A 20,916-nucleotide genomic window follows, 5' to 3' on the forward strand; every position below is an offset into this window, starting at 1 on the left:
AGCCACTCCTGAAGATGTATTCACACTAATAATATACACACACACACACACACACACACACACACACACTTCCAGACTCCCCCTCCTGGTGGTCCCTGTACACTGAAGGTTTTCCCAGCTCTCTTGGGTACATTGGATCCTGTTCATGAAGAGCCTCATAATTAGTTGATGATTTGAAACAGTGGCATTAATCACACTCTGCAGTGTGGATGTGGGGAGGTCTTATGAGCTGGTGTGGAGAAATATTACAGTTGTTATTGAGGCTATATATAAATCCAGTGAAAGTTTAACAAAATATAAAAATATTTCTGTAGGGTTGCATCAAAAGATGCTTTTTACTTCTGGATTCAAATATGGGAATGAAAACACTGCCATGCATTTAAGAAATGCAAAATTCCCTAAACGCACATTGGTCACTGATTTTTACTAACATCCATGAAATATAGACAGAGTCTGTGCACGGAAAACATAAAACAGAGCTAACAACTCTGTTGTTTTCTATCAGACTATACACTGCCTCAGTATCATGACATGCTGCGGGAAACCATTAATTAAACATGCTTGTTTTTAAGATGCCCTGAAAACCTTCATGTGCCTAATTTGTTTGAGACCTCACTCAAGAAATACTCCCATTTACCAATTTATTTTCATTATACTCTTGTCAATGTTTAAGAAATCTAGTCTCTTTTGTGCTTGTTCCGCTGCCAAGGTATTCCGCTGCAATGAATCAGTGTGCTCTCAGAAATGTTGAGTAGAGGCTTTAGGCTCAATGCAGTACTAAACCAGAGGCCTACGATGGATTAAATTTGTTAAAATGTAGGCAAGCCCAAAAACTCCATAACAGATGAAACACTGGGACGTAAGTTAAAGGCTGACATAATATTTATGTATTTTTAGTGACAGATTTTTAAAACAAATTCCGTAGCAGTACTCACTTTCTCTTGTACTCGTCTCTCTCCCGTTTGACTTTGGCCAAAACGTTGTAAAGCGCTCTAATTTCTGGGGTGATGGTATCGATCTGTACCCCAACACCGTCCGGATGCGTCCAGGACACTCCTGGTCCTTGGAGAGTTTCAAAGTGTCCCCCATGCCTCCGCACGTGTGTAAAACTCCAGATTGTGCCCGGGAGTCTGGATTCCTGTGAGTCCGTTTGGACGGCAACTTCACGACTGAAGAAACCTTGATACCGTGATCGTTCCAAAGCTTGCTGTAGCTGGCTTTCTAATAGTTTGTTTCGGCGCTCCAGTTCATGGACTTTGGCGAGGAAGCAACGAAACCGCAGATTCAGTGTCTTCAGGACATGAATATTTGACCCCAAGTCATTCCGCAGGGCAGAACCGGCCGTTGGTGCACCACTGCCGGGTAGTGTTGTAATCATACTGGCTGACAAAGCTTCTCCAAAAAGCAAGGTGTTCATCCTTTTATCCCAATTATATCAAATTGGAGACTGCGGCTTACTCTAAGCACCAGATTCACGCAAACCAAACCCTCACTAAAGGCAATATTTCCGTAGTGTCTAGATCTGTGAACGCGATTTTAAGTGATGTCACCATCACTGTCAATATTATTTTATTCTTTCGGAATAAAAATGATCTTCTTCGTAGAAATATGCACAAACATTGGTCATACGACAGTGTAGCAACGTCCAGAGGCAGCTTGGTATCAGCTCATTTTCTTATTTAGGAGCTACGATGCAGCGTACAGCCAGCGACTCATTGTCAAATGCTACGCAAGAATATGAGACGTTATACATTTACCTTAGCTTTTGCGGATGCTATAGACTTCAGAACAAAATCGAGCTTACTTTAAGCTTAGTTTAAACCGACTTTACGAAGTGCCACTACCAGGTTTAACCGCGTGGCCAAAGGACTGGTTTATATCCAATACTAACGGCACCGCTGGATCATATTACATGGTGCTAAACTGAGCTACCGCATCAACTACTCCGCCCCCATCCCAGACACGCGAGCAGGAGACGCACTCTCGCGCATACTCACACACAAAACTGAAGCCACAATCGTTGTTGCTTTAGCCTGATGCGATAAAGGCGCCTCCTTCTTATCCTACATGTAAATCACGGAGTGTAAACTGGTAATAAACACTCAGAATTTGGTAGTTTAGGCTACATCACTAAAATGAACTATTTCCAGATGTGGTTAGATAAAAGCAAGGAAAAATGAATGGTTGAAACATTCGGCTACTCTATTACTCTTCGAAGCGTAGTATAACATTTTTGACTCGTAACAGATAAACCCATAAATAAAGAGCGATCACAATGTTTTCAATGTGTTCCGTTTGATATCTAACAGAATACAAAAACATTAAGGGGCATGTGTCTAACCTTATTATTTATTTATTTATTTATTGCAGAAAGGTGATTACAACAATTAAAACAACTCAGGACATGTGGATTATCTCGATAACGTTAATGACAGCAAATAGATCAAACAATGAGATGGACTGCGACACTAGATATGGTTATCTGACAATAGATTATTGACAATAGTTAATTTGCTAAACTTTCTTATAACGTCTAAAGCATTAAACAGTCTTGTTTTGGAGGAGGTTTCCATTAAAAGACCCACATACACTGATTCTTTATTCAAAATAAATATTTACATTTAGAGCATTTGGCAGACACTCTTGTCCAGAGTACCTAACAGAAGAGCTTTGTAGAGTCTATCAAATTCATATCTTCTTGTGAGAATAATACAGATTTAATATATTTCATATTTCATTGCAAATAACATATATTACATTACCTTGTAACATGAAATAGCTAGATAAATGAATACATTATCTTGTACTGTAAAGTCCAAGACTTTATCATTTCTGGTTTATATATATATATATATATATATATATATATATATATATATATATATATATATATATATATATATATATATATATACACACAAGTATTTCTTTGATATTGTATGTGTTATTAATCTGTTTTGTTCAAACCTAAAACAATTTGTACCGGTTCACATGAAGGGTATGAAGCAGACTAAATAATTTCAGTAAAAAGCATGCGCACGCACACACACACACACACACACACACACACACACACACACACACACACACACACACAAACACACACACAAAAGAAGTAAAAAAATAAAAATATATATTTCTGGAATATTATGTAGCACTACTGCAGTTACTTTTGCCAGATAAATAAAATGTGTATGGTGGCTTTGAAGTGCAAATAACTTTAACAAACCATTTTCAATGACTATCACAGGGGAAAAGGTGCTGCTTAAGCTACAAGGAATGTTTCCAAGTCACGGTTCCACTTTGTTTATATTTTTCCTAGCAAAACAGTAGAAAATATTTTTATTCCTCTTTTCAGATGAGGGTAAAACTGGCTAATACTGAGCTAGCTAGCATGCTATAGTATTATCTGATCTGGGCAAATTGACAGATGATGATGATGATGATGATGATATCTCTCCTCTTACCTGTCCTCCTGACTCCCTCTTGCCATAGCCTTTGTATTGTACCTCACTGACAACATTCACCTTTAGTGGGTGTCGGAACACATAGCTACTAGTTGTTTTGGTCTTAGTGTAGATGTTGAGTTTCAATGCATCCATAATTTTCACATCCTCTGCATATACCCTCTGTCACTGAGGTTGCTTATGGTGTTAGCAAACACCTCCAGCAACACATGTGTTTTCTGGGCCATATTGTGAGCAGAGTCTAAGTGAAAACTAACCCACAAAAGGTGGACACAGTGCGACACTGCTCAACAATACAGAACAGTTCTGAACTGTGGAGCTTCATGGGTTTTAATTCATACTATGGGTGTTTCATAGATGGGTTCGCTGATATAGTCACAATGCTACATGGACTCACAGCAGTGCTGCAGTGGGATGAGAAGACTGAATGGCAAGTTCATTGAGGATATGGATGTCAGTGACAAGGGCATCGGTACCATTCTTATGCAGGATGGGGTTGAGCAAGCCAGAATGAAACTACAGAATGAACAAGCAGAGAGCTGTTGACTGCAGTGCCTGGACTGTACCATTTCCACTCTTACTTTTATCTGCTTTTCATTCAGCAATATTAATCATGCTTCACTAACCTGCCTCATGCAGTACAAAGAGCCTGTGAACCAGGTTCTGAGGTGGATCACAGTGATACAGCAATACTACTTCACCCTTCAACACCACACTGGACACCTACACAGTAATGTTGATGGCCTGTTTCAAGGACAGTGTGCCACTGAAGAGTGCTGCCCATCGTCTCCAGTGACACCAGGCTTGATGCTGTGAGCTGTGAGGAATCCCAATGCACCCAGGAACTCTCCTGGGCATGAAAATGGCTCCAAGAAAGATTAAATCTGGACTGGCAGGTGTGATGCTGTATGGTTCCACTGAGCAACTGAAAGTCTCAGACTACCCTGCTCCTCCCCCTAGAGAGATGGCCTCATGGAGTGTTTCAGTTGGACAGTACACTAACTCACTTTACATTAATGTTTTAAACACATCAAAATATACCAACAAATATAAAATCAATATTCTTTCAAAAGAATCATTATAACTGAGCTTGAATTTGTTTGAAATAACAAACAAAGAAAAAGCTTTCTTAATTTCTCTAACACCATGATGCCAGTGCAGTCTCTGCAATGTCTGTAAATCCTCTTATACTTTGATTCCTTATACAATGACTATGAAGCTAGTGAAGCTAGTATTTAGAAGTTGTACTGGAACATATCCAGGCATGGGTGGATTTACACGTGGGAGCAGATTATTTAAAAAATCTTTGAAGTTTTGCCAAGTGGGAAGTTATTATTTATTTATTCTGACTTATTAATTATTTACTATCACTTTGATCAATATGGTTTGTTATTTGTTCTGGCAATTCAGGATATCACAAATGCCTGGCAACAGACTGAGTGGAACCTGTGGAATCTATTTATTGCCATTGAATATAATGGCATTTGAATGGAACACATCCTAAGATGGATTCGCAGATCCATCCTAGAGTCAGCTGGTATCTTGGTTTCTGCTTTCCATTGTCTCTCAGAGTGATATATGCTGTAGCCAGACAGCAAGCATCTGATGTTCAATAAAGACATACCCTTTCCGTTTTGAGTTGATGTTGGAGTTTCTGATTTTTTTTTTATATTTGTCGTCATGTTTCAGATTTTGCTGTAGCATTTTGACATTTATTGAGGTGTTTTTTATTTTGTTGTGTTTTTACTTTTGCTGTTGTATTATTTTTTGTCATTTACTGTGGTGTTTGTACGGTTTTGCCGATGCGTTTACTGATTTGTTGGTGCGTTTTTGGTTTGTTAAAATGGGTTGCACTTTCAGGACACCGCTGATAGTGTGACGATCCTTCATGCTGCTAACAGCTAGGCGGCAGTACACAATTTTTTTTTTGTAACTCACCACTACATTAACAGAAGTAGAAGTGCTAACAACGTGTGAACCATGCCGAAATCCAAGCGGGATAAGAAAGGTTGAAAGCTTTATTTGTTTTTTTAAACATAGCTTTTTATGTTGATACATTCTGTTGACAATCTGTCATGTAGTCCCACATTGGTTAGTGTCTTGAAAATGTGCGTAATGTGTAGGATAACGCCTACTTTGCAATTTAGTAATATAAAGTTGCTAAATAAATCTACCCTAGCTAATCCTAGCTATCCACAGACATCTGAATGTTGGCTAGCAAGTTGGATGTTTGGTTGTTGTCTTTTTGTTTTGTTTATGACTGTCCAGTGTCAGCTGCAGTCCAACTAGAACCGACTGGTTTTAAATTACAGCACATTTCAACTTGTTAGCGTGCTGTAGATGCTTACCTAACATTAAGTATATAGTTTGCATGTTATGTTGCTTGTGCCTCACGGTCGTTGTTCGTCATATTATCACATACTAGCCTTTTTATTAACAGTTTCTTTCTCCGTCGACAGTCTCCTTGACAAAAACAGCCAAGAAAGGGTTGGAAGCAAAACAAAACTTGATTGAGGAGGTTATTATCTTATTTCAGTTTTTAATATTTTGTTACACAAATAGTGGAAGTGTTGAATTATATTCTCTCCCCACAGTTAAGAAAATGTGTAGACACGTACAGATACTTGTTCGTCTTCTCTGTGGAGAACACGAGGAACAACAAACTCAAAGATGTTCGTGCAGCTTGGAAACACAGTCGGTGAGATACCACGCACACGTTTAATCTGTTTATGCACTATTGCCTTTATTGCTTGACTGAAGCCTTGAGTGCTGCTGAAGTTTCTAATAAAGTTCGGGTTGTTTTTTTTAAGTTTCTTTTTTGGCAAAAACAAAGTGATGATGATTGCACTTGGTAAAGGACCAACAGATGAGTACAAGGATAATTTGCACAAGGTATTCAACTACTAATTCTTGTTTTTGATGATTTGCGAATTACCAAATTACAGTTTGACTTGGCAAGGAGGATCCCAGGTAATTTAATTTTGCCTACCTTGTAGGTCAGCGAGTTTCTGAAGGGAGAAGTGGGTGTCTTATTCACAAACAAAACCAAGGAGGAGGTAATAGAGTAAGTGCAAGAGTATAATTTAAAAGTATGGTGTATTTTTATTGCACATTGCTTATTGAATGTTTTTGTTCCTTCAGTGTGGTGCTACAGATGCCTACCTTGGTGTGTTGTGATTACCAAGGGGGCATTCCATGAAGAAGTATTCCTCAGTGTAGCAGGATAACTTAAACCCAAAGTCAAGTGTTGAGGGCTATTCCTATTGGACAATCCACAACTTTGAGTGTAACATATCTAGCTAAATAGATATCCTGCTTTGTGGGATACCAGCTATTGTGTGTGTTTGTTTATAAATGTTGTCTATGGAGTGTTTTAAGTTTATACTTGTTTATGTTTGCATCTGCAGACATGGAGGGTCATCAATACGCAGGTGTTCACATAGATGTCAGCCAACATACTTTAACCTAACGGAATGTATAAAAAGCAATGAAGCAAAAAGCAACAGTAAAAAGTGTCACACTCAGTAGCTAGTATCTTCACCCAGTTTGTCCCATCTCTCTCCAAGTATTAATGCTAATTCCATTATTCTAAAATGTTGAGGATAGGTCTTAGAAATGTGTGTATTGCAGAACATCATCTGACTGCCAATCCTCAAACTATCTCATTGTGTTTTTGCACTGGATTGGGCTGAAAATTTTGTTTTGTGACCAGTGACCAATACTATTGAATAGCTAGTCAGTGTTTACTTGATTTACAACTACATGGAGCCACACAATGTGCAGTTGAGGTTGTGGATGAGTCCATGTCAGGGCTTCTATGTGCTTGCTATGCTTAGCCATGACTTGCACTGTGGAGATTTTTTTTTTTTAATTAAAAAAAGTATATTGTGAAATGTTATGCAATATACTAAAAACACACATGAACACTATTTGACAGAGTGGAAAAATGGGTCTGCATTTTGACAAATTATGTGAAAATCTCAGTTCAACCAAATGCCCACAGAATGCTCACGTGGAACATCTAAGATTGGTTGGAAATTTGTTGGAAATTGTTGAAAGATGATTTGCATATGCCAGCCATTTGTAATAACTACTTAAAAAAATATCACAAAAGGTAATATTGCAATGATATGAACAAACAATATATTGTACAGCCCTACAATTGTTTAGTGCCATTTAGGATAGATTTGTGCAGGCTGACCATTAGTAGCTGCCTCACAGTGATTCTTGATACTACAGAGTCCTCCAGAACAAATACATTGTTGAATTGTGTCCTTCAGGTATTTTGACTGTGTCAAGGAGACTGATTATGCACGGGCTGGTAATGTTGCAGAGATGGCAGTGACCCTAGATGAAGGGCCTTTGGAACAGTTTACACACTCTATGGAGCCCCAGCTCAGACAGTTAGGACTACCCACAGCCCTTAAAAAAGGTAATTTAGCTTTTAAGCTGTTTTAAAATCAACTACCCAAATCTTTAACATTGTATAGGGCAATCCATAAAACTGATCTCAATGCAGCATTTATGTAGGAGCTTTTCCAAACCAGACTAAGTTAATTATGTCAGGGGTTTTTGTTATTTTGTAAAATTTGCAGGAGTAGTTACACTTTTACAGGACTATGAAGTGTGCAAAGAGGGAGATGTGCTGACTCCTGAACAGGCCCGCATTCTGGTAAGGTGCCTGAATCACCTCAGTTTTATGCTGTTACACTTTAGAAAAATAAATGTGTTAAGAATGCATTTAGCACAAGCTCTAAGCAAATAGAAGATATTTTAATGGACTTGTATTCATTCATTTCAGAAATTGTTTGGGATTGAGATGTCAGAATTCAAAGTGTCCATAAAGTGTATGTGGAATGCTGAGTCTGGGGACTTTAAGATGTTGCTGGAGGGGGATGAAGAGGCCTTTCAGAGGAAAAAATGAAGGCAGTCATGAGGAGGAGTATGAGGATGAAGGGAGTCAATAAAGCAGAAGATGAAGAGGCAGTTGACTTTTCTTGGACATTTTATTTTCCAAATGTGTACATTTTGAAATCAAGGTTAAATTTCTGCATTTTTATCTTCAGAAATGCATGTTCTCCAGACTTTACTAAATTTGTTTAGGACTTGTACATCGCTTTTGTACAGCCTGCATTTGCCACTGTTCCTTCAAACGTACTATTTTAAAATGTGTATTTTAAACCACTATGGGATGTTTGTTTACTTCACATATGTAGATAGGTTCTGTCTTGTTTACTGAATTTCCTTCCTAGCAAATATTGTATAATTAATATGCAGTGTACCATTTACCGTTGGTATAGATTTACAAAACTTAAGTGCTTAATTTAAGGTTTCCTAGCATAGTTGACTGAAGGTGGGTATGGTGACTTGCTTCTGCCAATTTACTTATATTCTATAAATGTGTGCATATAAACATAAAAAGAAAGAATTGACACCTGAAAAAGTTCTCATTCAAAGAATAACCACGATGGACTAAAAAGCCCTTTAAGATATATAAATTGACATGTTACAAAATTATATAACTGTACAAAATCTCTGGGGAAAAATACAATTACTATAGATAAACATTAATTTTTTGATTAGATTATAATGGCTGCTAGTCTACAGAAAACGCAACTAAGATCTAGCGGAAGTAATTGGGGCACTCGTGGGCTACCAGATCCCAGCCATGCTTAAAGGCGTCCACAATTTCCTGCTTTAGAGGTGCCTCTTTGGCTGCTGCCAGGTTCTCCTGAAGCTGCTCCATGGTGGACATCCCAATAATGACACCATCACCAAGCTCACCCTGCAGATGTTGGCATGATCTTTGAAGTATGGAAATGCTCAAGATGCACAATGCCTCGTGAAACCATGCTCAACATTCAAGTAACAATATGATTAAGAATCTCAGTTTTATCTGTAATTAGAAAATCCTCTCTCAGAACATTTAGATATAGATAGATAGATATAGATAGATATATATATATATAGATAGATAGATATAGATAGAGATAGATAGATATAGATAGAGATAGATAGATATAGATAGATAGATAGAGATAGATATAGAGATAGATAGATAGAGATAGAGATATATAGATATAGATATATAGATATAGATATATATAGATATAGAGATATATAGATATAGAGATATAGATATATAGATATATATATATATAAATTTTATATATAGATATATATAGATATATAGATATATAGATATAGATATATATAGATATATAGATATAGATATATCTATAAATTGTATTTATATATATATATATATTTATTTATTAAAAAAAAAATTTAAAGTGTGTAAAGCAGTGTTTCACAGTTTCAATAACCCCACCCAATCTAGGTGGTTATGCATTATAGCCACATGAATATAGTTGGAAGTGGTGGGGGCAGCTCATACCAGGTCAGCATAGCTGAGATCCTTGATGAATGTTGTCTTTCAGAACTGAGGAGCACCTACCTTGAGTTGAGAATGATGGTACATCCAGCGCATGGCGGCCGATGTTAAAGTCGGCTTCTCTGAACTATATGCTGCCTCCAGAGCCTTACGAATGCCATCTATGGCTTGGAAATGGCTCACCTTCCAGTACCTAAAATAATGAGAATAGTGATAAATGGAGGCTGTGGGTCAAATTCCACATTTTATAGCAGGTAAGATGCTTGACTAGAAGGAAAACGGTTTCATCACCTATCTCTGTAGGCAGCAGCCCAGTTAGTTCCAAAGAAACGTCCTGCAGGTTGGGTTACATCTTTGTCTTCATAGTGGTACTTCCCAGTGAGCAAACCTCCTGCATAGATGACAGGTCCCAATTCACTTTAGTAACCGCCACATGAAAGTCCACATCAAAAATCAGTGCTGAATGGCACTTTACCTGCGAGGGGATTGTATGCATAGAAACGAATACCAAAGTATCGCAAGCATGGCAGCAGCTCAGTCTCTACTTGTCTTGTGGTAGCATTGTACATGCCCTTTAAGAACAGAACTATGAATTAGGGTCTATATAAAAATGTGTAGGCAAAACATACAGGCTTTTAATAATAGAATTCTCAGTGATGCTTTCATCACAGACCTGGTAAACTGTGGGAAGCACCCAATTATTGTGTTTGCAGATGCAGACAGCTTCAGCTACTTCCCAGGAGGCATAGTTTGATAGGCCCAACTCCTTGAATTTTCCCTGACAACAAAATATCCATTGAAGGTTGGAAAGGATTTAACGAGTGAGATGTTACTCATTAACACTTATAGGCCAACATAATGTCCAAGGTGTACACCAACACACAGCGTGTAGCTAGACACAAATGGAAAGGTAGCCCATACTAAAAGTAAACAATTGTTTTAAACAGGGTTATTTCGCAGGCTCCTAATTTTGCCTGTCCCAAAAAAAGGGGAAGGGAGGGGATGCCAGCTGTCTTTGTGCCTCTACCTCTTTGTGGAGCTCATTACAGGCCCGTAGTGTGTCCCAGATGGGGGTCTCGTGGTCCGGTGCATGCAGGTAAAAGATATCCACACTCTGGGTGCGAAGTCTCTTCAGTGAGGTCTCCAGCTGGGAGCGGACACTCTCAGGTTTCAGTGTCTTGCCTTCCCAAGGGTTGGCTTTGGTGGCGATGCTTACTGAAGAATCACAAAATTAAATTTAGTTTCTCATTTAATCACTCACACCCATAATACTTATGACAATTAAACAATGACTACTGGGCTGTTAGCACATGTCTGGGCATATTTGTATGTATGTAGACTCAACGTAGACTCATGTGGTTCACAATGCTAAGGCTACTGTATGTTGGATAACAAGAACTATAAAGAGCAGCTTTCTACATAGGATCATCATTAGTGTTTTGTAGAGACCCCATATCTACCTGTCTTGGGAAGTTGCATTGCACCGATTATTGTCTCTGCTTGTCCATCTGTGTACAAGAATGCAGTGTCCAAATCATTGTGGCCGCACTCCAAGAACGCTTTTACCATTTTTGCGCAAATTTCCGCGTCTGCTCGCCCCCCAAACGACACTGATCCCAACAGTGTAGACGGTAGTTTGGAATGTGCAGTCTGATTCGACATACTGTGAAGTTTCCCCGAATGTGAAAGTCTTAGTCCGGCGATAAGTATCTGATGAACTGAGTACAGGCCTCCTCTCATGAAACAGAACATAGTCAGTCGCGTTTCTGCTGAGTCATAAAACTGCGCAAAGGACGTCAGCGCAGCATTAACCGAGGAACCGTGTGAAATGATTCGATGGATCTAAATTCTATGGAAAATCGCAGAATAAAACAGTGATCTCCTTTAGAGGTTTGGAATCTGACGTCACCAGTCATTTATTATAAAAAGTAATTAACATTTGGAACAGTGGTTTCCAGTACACAAAGGTCCAGCAGTTTGAGTTTGGATGTGGGTCTTTGACAGTTCGAAGTTCATGAGTCCGTTGTTTACATAATATCGTTTTAATAATGCAGTCCAAAGCTCGCTTAATAGATGGCAGTGTAAAGCGTACCAAAAGCACCGCTGAACTGCGTTTTAAAGGGCTCATTCCTACTAATTTAGATTAATTAAAATTTTAGATTTGATACGGACATAAATTCGGATATAACCAGTGCTCAACATTTGGAACAGAGGTGTCCAGTGTGGATCCAGCTTTAGTGTTCAGCAAATAATAACACATCTGCCTTAGCTGCTTAAATTAGTGGACCTATCCTGGATATTCACAGGTCCACGGAGGTCATGATAGTCCAGCTTTTGGTTCTTCTCGGGGAACATTCTACTGTTCTACTTTATACTGAAATTGTTAGCAGACTAGCAAAGTGGTAACAATAATATTACTGCTGAAAAATGTGAACGCTTACCTCAAATTTGCCAAAGAATGCCAAAATAATCTCCCGTGGTTCCTGCACGGAACGGTCAGAACATCATACCGGTGCTTAAGCATTATATCACTATGTCTTGTGGTGTTGGTGACCAAGCCTCCTGGCAATCTGAAGAAAATAGAGTTCTGCTAAGTATAAACCTTTCTGTTTGGTAAAATATTTCAACCGTAGGGGAGTCAACCAGCAGGGCAATAGCCTAAAGATTTTTAAAAAATGCTAGTCAAACATGGTTTAATAAAATCCAGATTTAAATTTGCCTAAGCGCCAGCGTTTGAACAGTTCTACATGGAAATATTGATCCCCTTCTGCAGCAGTCTGAAAGTGTGGTCAGAGACAACAGTGTATAATGGTGCACTGCTGTTCAAAGCTATAAGCATTATGCTTTCAGACAGGGTCAATTTAGCATGTACATTAAGTAATTATTATGAATTTGTGATTTTTGTGCCCTTAGGCTTCTATTTACCTACTTCTAGAATGGTTAAGTAGAAGCTAACATTCCAAGTCGGACTGAAAATCAAACAAGAATAAATTATTTTTTATTCTTTTGCAATTGTATCTTCTTTCCTGTTTGTATTTATCCATAGGGGGTAATGTCAATTAAAAACTGCATGAACCACCCAGATTCATGTATGTGAGGTAGGTGTCTTACTGAGTGCTTTGGGCCTGTGTTACTGTTGGCTCAATAAATTCAACACTCATAAATATTGATCTTAGTAAGTGGATTTTTGTTCTGCCTGCCAATGAAACCAGTGAAACTGCTGAAAACTCTTGGAAATCTCATAGAACTGTAATTTTCTAAAGTTTACCTTTAAAAAACCTTCAAACTTTTGGTGATTTTTGTGAAAAGGGTATTAATGGTTACTTTTCTATAAATACTGGAAGTGTTTTATGTAACCTGAAGACTTTTAAAGATCATCTTAATACCAAAAAAAATTGCATAAGTCAATTTTTCCCCATCATCATTTAAAACACGGTCAAAAACCTTTTGCATTGGCACAGAGGGTGTCTGCCAGTCCTTCCTCATGTGGCCTGAAATATCAGGAGCTGTTTTTGTAGGTGTGCTTGCTGATTGCTTTCTAACTGTGGAATTGTGCTGAACCTCAACTAGCTTTAAAATGCACTGCACGTTAAGGTTTGAAGTCAGAGAGGATCTAGATGAGCACTAACCCGATCTTTTCCATACAATTGTTCTCTTATGTTAGAAGCAGTCAATGTTGCTCCCAAATACTCCCAAATATTTTGTGACCCCAGACAGAGTATATCCAGAACAAGCATACTTGTGGCAACTTTTCTATTAACAGTATGCCAGCCCGTTGCACACAGAAGAAGCAAATTGAGACTAACTGATATTTGGTTTTACCTTGACGAGCAGTCCGTAATTTATCCACAAAGTAAGACTACATGTTGTAACCTACTACACACGTTGTAACCACACTTAATGTTACATTAACAAATAATTTTAAAGTTTCCATACATAATAGTTTGTACGTAATGCTTAGAGAGAGAGAGAATAAAAGAATTCATAATGGATGTCTGAAGACATAAAGTACCATAATATGCCTTGCGGGTGGCCTCGTCACAATCCCAGGTGCGCCTTTCATAACATAACTGAACTTTGTTATGTATACGTGAGACATAAACCTGGACATTTGCATGATAAGATGAATAATGTGAACTTGAAATATCATTACTGAACTAGATTCAGGATATTGTGATTGTGATTTGTAGGATGTCCGTGCACTAAGGGTTTTTTAAAACTCCTTTAGAATGCTTTTAAAACTTACATTCATTGTACTATCACTGAGTCATAAAACGACATATAATAAAAAAAAAAAACCTACAGTCAATCAAATACTTTGCTATTCCATCAACCCCTGTAAAAGGTAGAATCTTGCAGAACTTGTTATTCTCTTATATTAGCTTTCTCAGACAGAAGTTGTTTGACTGAAAGGTCAGCACAAGTGTGTCTTTACTACTTGTGACTCATTAGACAACCTCTCTGATATGCTGTCTGTTCATGTACTCTCCATGTAGGCCCAATGTGTGCACAGAGCAGGAGGTCAAACTGGTAGCCCAAATGCAGCCCTGTGTCCAGGCCTTCACCTGTATGGACAAAATGTGGAAGCAAGGTTGTCATGGACACACCGGGTGCATGGGCTATGAGAGAAGGAAAGGCAACTCATTCATCACCACCATTAAGAGAAAAATGAGATTCTTCTTTTTGTCTTAAAAACATCTGTCCATTTATCCAAAGCAACTTATAATTACAACTGAATACAACTTGAGCAACAGTGAGAATTGAACCAGCAACTTTCTGATTATAAGGCAAGTACCTTAACCACTGAGCTACTAACTCACTTTCCTTGCCATGGACTTTTTGTTTTGACTGGAATGACGGAATGGCTTTCTGTCTAACCGAATTCATTTATTTAAGATCCAGTCCTTAACATTACTTGTGGATGCAGGCTTTACAGAGATTATAATGTTTGTTGAACAAAATTGTTTAAAATAATCCACTCAAACATGCACACTTTATCCTGCAGCAATTAAAAACACTAAAGTAGTCTTCTGTATATTTTTGTGTATATTAAGTGTCTTTAAGCCTTTATAGCCCCAAGATGCAAGGTCTAATCACACGCTTGCAGAAAGCTGCATCCCCAGTTAATCTAGGCATAGCCATAAAGCGTAATCCTTGAGTTTACAGTGTACTATTAGTATGGGCTAATGTAGCCAGGGCTATGAGTATGGACTAATTAGCTATGAATATGGATTAATGTAGCCAGGGTCTTGCAACAGCTTCCAAGTACTCCAATCTAGAGGGCTAGTCAGCCTGGTTTTGATGAAGGCCTGGGTCTTGTGCAATTGAAAAACATTAAAAGGGTGGAAGGGGAAAAAATGCTTGGGTAATTATACACCGTTTGTTTTTGGGTATTCACAAATATGACCCAAGGTAGGTGTGAAGTCCCCTTTATGCTTAGACCTCATTGTCACAGGCCTTAAATCAATATACTAATGGCTGAGTGACATATGTTTCAGAGTAAGTCATGTGGTGTGTAAGTGGTTAAAGAGGCTGCTTTAAGTTAACAAATGTGAGTTTAATGTGATTAGTAGACCATAATAAAATATCGCTATCTCTTGTTACAGGACAGTTTACTATACCATATACAGACAGCGGTATCGGTGGGATTAACAGACAGTGCACAAGTGTTGCGTTAGATGGTCACAGCTCAGTGGAGAGGCTGGATGTCTGTATTGTAAGTACCATACTGTTCAGTGTTCTCATCAAGCTATGGCTTATGTTAATGCTGTTCTTATATAATTTGTAAATAATTCACCGTACAAGATTACTACATTGTGTAATTGAGAAGGGAAAAAAAATTGTTTTATGATGATTACGTGTTATGTCCTTATCTTATGTGATATTATATATAGCTGCCACAGAGGATTTGAAACGTAAACTGTCTTATTGTTAAGGCAGATGTGATTTTGTTTTACATGGCCTGTTTTACTGATCTCCCTGAAATGATCTACAAGTACTCATGATGTAACATGAAAACTCATTTTAAGAAGGGATTACAGATAAATTACTACTTTTTTCTTTGGTGGTTTATGTTTGAATCATGGAGTCATATTATGGAGTCAGTTGCTGAACCATGCAAAGACCATGCATGCATGGTCAAAACTTTACAAAACCACCATGGATTCAGGAACTTGTAAAATGCCTCGTTTCAGACTAATCCCCTTTCAGTGCTGCACAGGTTTGCTCTTTGTGTGTATAAAGCTCTGCCTTTGCTAGTGATCCTCAACAATTATGTAGAGTAGTATTTCCAGTTCCATGTAAGTCTGTGGTGTGGTTTATCATCAAGCAAGTTTACACTAGTGTGAGTGGTCACCTGGGTTGAGAATGTATGCTATAAAAAGACATTCTTGTCTATGAAGTCAATTAACATGATACAGATAAATAAACCCAATACACTTAAGAAATTAAACATTGTTTTCACGCAAACATATACTCATACAGACACACACCAGTCCTGGCATGGCCTGTGCATTTCAGTACCTAATTTTCATTTTCTGTGTAGCATCCATGCTCTGCATGGTTACTCAGCTCCAGTCCAGGCAGCCCACTGCCCTGCACAGTTTAACATCTACAGTGTTCCATGAGCCATGATAATTGCTAACGATAATTAGCTTGGTAATTAGCTAATTTGCCAGATCACATCTTGCAGGCAGGTAAAGCTTGAAACCATGCAAGGTGGTGAGCCCCAGGACTAGGGATGAGAACCTCTGTTGCAAGCTGACCAGGATATCCTGAAGAACTGAGGGAAATAGGCTTTAAATTGGTAGAGTGAGATGCACTTTGGAGCATTTTCTTTAGATATTAGGTACAGGTTTGTTCAAGATGTGCAGTGAAATGCTATAGATTCTAATAATACACCAAGACCTGCCATCTGAGTTTGTCTTCATGAAACAGGAAGAGTTAGACAATAATAGCATTTTCTGAGGTGTATCATTCCCTCTGTGGCCTGGGTGTAAGAATTTTTCAGGTCCTGGCTCATCTCTTTGGGGGAGTTTAACCTTGCATCTAGTGGACCAGGCAGAAATCCTTCAACAGTACTTAACAGTACTAGAGCTCATTACTTTTTTCTCTAAGCCACCAAACAGGGATGATGCAGGAAGTAAAAGCAGACTTTCACTGCAATCCCTTGCTAGTGGTTCACCTAAAGACTGTCTATTGGCGAAGAGTGTCATTCAAAGTGACCCATTCCACCAGGATATTCCCACTGAACGCAACTTCCATGAAAAAAAAAAAGAAGAAAAAAAAAAGAACAAGCTCTAGAAGGGGATGTTAGAATTTGGAGTAGCAACAAAAGGTGTGAAATGTGAGGCTGTTCAGATCATGTCCATAGACTGAAAGGTTATCTCCAGGTTGCTGCTTTTATGCAATGATAGATGTGTCACTATGGAGTTAAGGAGCAGCTGGGAAAAGTGTTGGTGTAATCGTAACACTTTACTGTTGAAAATGCCAGGATAAAATTATTAGTGTAATTACTGTCATTATTTGGAAGTTGCAAACATTATTAGGACATTTTAGGAGAAGGGGGAGTGTTGGATTCTCTCATTACCTCTTTGTAAAATTTTGCATTTTCTCAAGTTGAACTCTCTCATGTTCTAAGCTTTATTAGATATTAGAGTGGAAGCCAAATGTAGCTGTCATGATCCCACCAGGAACAGGCAGAGGTAGAATGCAAATGCAGGAGGCGGTTTATTAGGAAACACGAACGGTAAAACAAACAGAGGCAAAGGGGTAACACTGAGAGTAAGGTAACACACAACAGGAGTAAACCAAAGTAATGATGACAACAGTACCACAAGTATACCACAAACCTGGCAGAAGGACATAACTTACCACAATAACCAACAACCAGGAGACAAAACCACAGGGCTTAAATAAACAAGACAATCAGACACTAAACAGATACAGGTGAACATGAGAACAGCAAAAACTAAAACAAGGGATGGAGTAGAGGAACAGACAGGGGCAGAGAAAACAAAACTAAGGCATGGAACCAGATAGTGCAGGAAGACTAGGAAACTGTGACATCAGGGACGTGAGGAGGGTGTCCATACGTGACAGTATCTTTACACAGGATTAACAGGATTACTTGTGAAAAGTCAAATGAGGAAAAAATACTGTCCAGGATGACAACTTTTAAAGGATTGCCATTCTCATTGGAGTACCTAAGAAAACATATTTTGAAAATGTGCATAAATGGCCCTTTTGGCCAGCAAAAGTCCATGTAGGCTTAAACAATACCTGCTCTATCTCTAAGTGCACCCATTGGCTAAATGACTGTTTGACTACTTGACTAAGTACCATCAACAATCTAAAGATGCATAAGGTAGACATCCTCCCTCTTAGCCAATATTTCCATTCTTTTGGAACCCCTTGTCCGACTCCACCGTGATGTCACTGCACTCCCCTCGCTGTCGAGGAGCACCAAAGTCATGGGTATCATTCCCAAGGGAGCACATGTCAATGGAGCACTATCATACTGATAAATGTGTTGGATATGTCATCTGCAAAATGCTGCAAATGTAAGATGGTACTAGTGGCTTTATCAGCCTGGAAGGCCTCAACACTTTTACCAAAGTAATGAATGTTTGCTCAAACCTCTATTCAGTTGTCTTTGTAAGGTAACTTTTTACAATTGCCTTAATCGGCTCTTTTCTGTGCTTATTGCTTGGCATAAGCACAAATCAAGACAATAAAGAATATTGGAGTAGGTGAACCTATTAGGTAATCCTGTCAGTTTTCTGCCTTAAGTGGAGTTTTATCCACTGAATATGCAGTGTATGGATTAGAATAATTTACACATAGTGATTTTGGTTAAATTAAAGAATGGTCAACTCCTTATGTCACCTTATGTCATAAAGAAAAAGACAGAATGCTTTGCATATAGAAATCAGCCTGTCCTGCAGGTTAATGCACTGTCTCTATTCTCTTCACTTCCAGGAGCCTTTTTGCCTGTGCACTTGGGTGATTCTTCCTCCTGTAGAGGCTGAACAGCTAGGTTTTTTGTTTTTTTTTTACCAGTAACACGGTGAAAATAATGAAGCAAATGTTCAGCTATTGCATTGATTCGTTTAGAATATAAAAAAAAAAAACAAAAGCTGTGAAGTATCAAATATTCTCCTGTAATGAATTTTGGTAGATTATATTTTTGAACTTGACGAAGCCTGTACGCCCTACTCCAAGTAAACTCTGAAGTGTCCCATAGTTATGGATTTTCATGGATCTGACACTTGGCGCAGTGCCTGAGAGGCATTCCTAAATGGTTCAAAGAGTTGAGTGAAGCTGTGGTAGACTGGCACCAAGCTCTCATGTTTTCTATCACAAGACCAGCTGTATCAGGTACAGACAAGGCAGTGATAACGCTCTAAGAAAAAGAGGCTTAATCAACCATTTGGTACAGCGCATACTTACATCATGACAGCTGCCAGGTGGTTTTCTCATTCATGGCATCTATTTACTCTTTCTTTTAGCGGTTTGCAGGTACGCTGCCTGTTTCAATGGTGGCCGGTGCAGAGAGGGGTCATCGCAGTTTTGTGACTGCCCAAATGGGTTCAATGGACCCAGCTGTCAGTATGGTGAGTATATACAGTTTATGCTTAAAGATTTCTATGCTGTCCATACTTACATCCCTGTTAAAGTGAATCATCAAAATGGCTATGGCTAAAAAGATTGCGGTCTAGATTAAACTATATATATAGGAAAGACTTTTCTGTTTAATGTTGGTTGACATGAGTGGTTCTTAATTATAATTGCTTATAGTTTTTATTATTATTACTAAATTCCAACAATTAAAATCAGATACAACCATGCAACAGTATATTGGCCATCCTTCCTTGTATTGAAGTGGCTTCAATGGCATTTCTTTGTGAGTGAATTTTAGTTTCTTTCTGTGTAGTGTTGGCCTTTGTCGCCAAGTGGTTCAAAGCCAAGAATTTTATCTCCTACAAATATGGAACAGGATCCCTTCAGCTTTTTGCAAGTAATAGAGGATGTTGTTGCTTTTGTGATATCCACACACGCCAGGAAATTCCAAACCACCCCACCTCCTACCAAAAAAAGGAAAAACAGGCATTTCATTCTACCATTTGTTTGAGGTTATTGTTGAAATGTGGATGCTTATCACACATAACTGTTTCTTCAAACCTCAAAGAGACCTTTAGAATATTTGGAGACAATGTGTCAGACAAAGTAATTTATTTTATGAGATGCTAAAACCAGCAGGGCAAGGCTTAACGATGTAGCCTGCATTTTTCCTTGCAGTTACATGATAATAACTTGTGATTGTGAATGGCCTTCTGAAATTTAAATTGCATGGTTTCTTCCTGTGCTGTTTCCATTACAGAAACTTGCACAAACGCTAGGGTTCCTAAAATCCAGATTCCTCTAAAGCTCATTTTGATTGAATCACACAGTTGCCACTGAACTGTCTTTCATCAGCAGAGACAAAACAATACAATTTAAAAGAAACAGCTACATTTTGTAGTTTTGATGTCTAATGCCACATTAATCACCCAAGCCTTAATGAATGGAAAACTTTTACAGGGATCATCATCACTCCTTGCTTAAAAACCTCTTTCTGCATCCACACTAAGTGCATCGTCTTCAACAAACTAGCTGAGATAAAGATCCATCTCTTCATTATTTGGAATGCACACACACAGTGCAGATGTGGGACAGTAACCATGCCAGCCATGTACATGCTCACATGCAGATGAGAGTGAGCAGGTCACAACAGAGACATACACTGATAGAGGTGCTGAAACACAGCATTGCAGTGCTCACATTTGATCAGTGAGGGAATCCCGCCACTCGTAGGGCGTCCAAGGGGCAACGTGGATTTGAGTGCTGAGGAGAGAAGGGGAGAAGGGGAGAGGGGAGAGTGGCAGGCAGACGGCTTTATTGAGCCCACTGGATGGAGATAATGGTATATGTAGACTAGGTCTGCTCTGGCAGAGACACAGTATTATGAGAACTCACAGTGGCATTATCTGAGTTTGAACTGTTTTTGCAATTCTA

The 20,916-nt window shown here is 38.6% G+C and overlaps 3 protein-coding genes across 9 annotated transcripts in view; 1 reads left to right on the forward strand and 2 right to left on the reverse strand.

The window, feature by feature from the left end:
• Window positions 1–1,877, reverse strand: part of iffo2b (intermediate filament family orphan 2b) — a 32,665-nt gene extending 30,788 nt beyond the window's left edge. For all 5 annotated transcript variants that reach the window (XR_003410103.2, XM_027001922.2, XM_027001921.2 and 2 more), the window contains exon 1: window positions 936–1,877. Coding sequence is in view for 4 of the 5 variants with exons in the window: in XM_027001922.2 (XP_026857723.2) it covers window positions 936–1,417 (482 nt within the window). In the remaining variant the exon portion in view is untranslated. The remainder of the gene's footprint in view (window positions 1–935) is intronic.
• A 3,523-nt stretch (window positions 1,878–5,400) lies between these two features.
• mrto4 (MRT4 homolog, ribosome maturation factor) lies at window positions 5,401–8,652 on the forward strand. Of its 2 annotated transcripts, none has more exons than XM_027002040.2 (8): window positions 5,401–5,475; window positions 5,927–5,985; window positions 6,062–6,165; window positions 6,278–6,359; window positions 6,464–6,531; window positions 7,748–7,899; window positions 8,063–8,139; window positions 8,269–8,652. In XM_027002040.2, the coding sequence occupies exons 1-8, from the start codon at window positions 5,448–5,450 to the stop codon at window positions 8,389–8,391; spliced, it is 693 nt and encodes a 230-aa protein (XP_026857841.2). In that variant the 5' UTR covers window positions 5,401–5,447; the 3' UTR covers window positions 8,392–8,652. The 2 variants fall into 2 exon arrangements, with proteins under 2 accessions (XP_026857841.2, XP_026857839.2); XM_027002038.2 differs by lacking the exon at window positions 5,401–5,475 and adding an exon at window positions 5,493–5,558 and having other exon boundaries at window positions 5,908–5,985.
• akr7a3 (aldo-keto reductase family 7, member A3 (aflatoxin aldehyde reductase)) lies at window positions 8,455–11,639 on the reverse strand. Of its 2 annotated transcripts, XM_027002037.2 has the most exons (8): window positions 11,526–11,633; window positions 11,322–11,369; window positions 10,889–11,076; window positions 10,535–10,639; window positions 10,337–10,433; window positions 10,153–10,252; window positions 9,925–10,054; window positions 8,455–9,252 (listed from the first exon to the last, which is right to left on the reverse strand). In XM_027002037.2, exons 1-8 carry the CDS (start codon window positions 11,611–11,613, stop codon window positions 9,091–9,093), a joined length of 918 nt encoding a protein of 305 aa, XP_026857838.2. In that variant the 5' UTR covers window positions 11,614–11,633; the 3' UTR covers window positions 8,455–9,090. The 2 variants fall into 2 exon arrangements, with proteins under 2 accessions (XP_026857838.2, XP_026857837.2); XM_027002036.2 differs by having other exon boundaries at window positions 11,322–11,639.
• Between the last annotated feature and the right edge of the window lie 9,277 nt (window positions 11,640–20,916).

Source organism: Electrophorus electricus, chromosome 20 (genome assembly GCF_013358815.1).
Source record: "Electrophorus electricus isolate fEleEle1 chromosome 20, fEleEle1.pri, whole genome shotgun sequence".
NCBI classification, from domain to species: domain Eukaryota; kingdom Metazoa; phylum Chordata; class Actinopteri; order Gymnotiformes; family Gymnotidae; genus Electrophorus; species Electrophorus electricus.

Excerpts from the sequence above, each read along its gene's own strand:
- mrto4 (XM_027002038.2), top strand. The coding sequence starts at position 5,514 with ATGTTGATACATTCTGTTGACAATCTGTCATGTAGTCCCACATTG. Across the intron at positions 6,360-6,463 it reads ACAAGGATAATTTGCACAAG|GTCAGCGAGTTTCTGAAGGG; the intron begins GTATTCAACTAC and ends CCTACCTTGTAG. Across the intron at positions 7,900-8,062 it reads ACCCACAGCCCTTAAAAAAG|GAGTAGTTACACTTTTACAG; the intron begins GTAATTTAGCTT and ends TAAAATTTGCAG.
- akr7a3 (XM_027002036.2), bottom strand. The coding sequence starts at position 11,613 with ATGTTCTGTTTCATGAGAGGAGGCCTGTACTCAGTTCATCAGATACTT. Across the intron at positions 11,077-11,321 it reads AATGCAACTTCCCAAGACAG|TAAGCATCGCCACCAAAGCC; the intron begins GTAGATATGGGG and ends GTGATTCTTCAG. Across the intron at positions 10,640-10,888 it reads GTAATGAGCTCCACAAAGAG|GGAAAATTCAAGGAGTTGGG; the intron begins GTAGAGGCACAA and ends TTTTGTTGTCAG.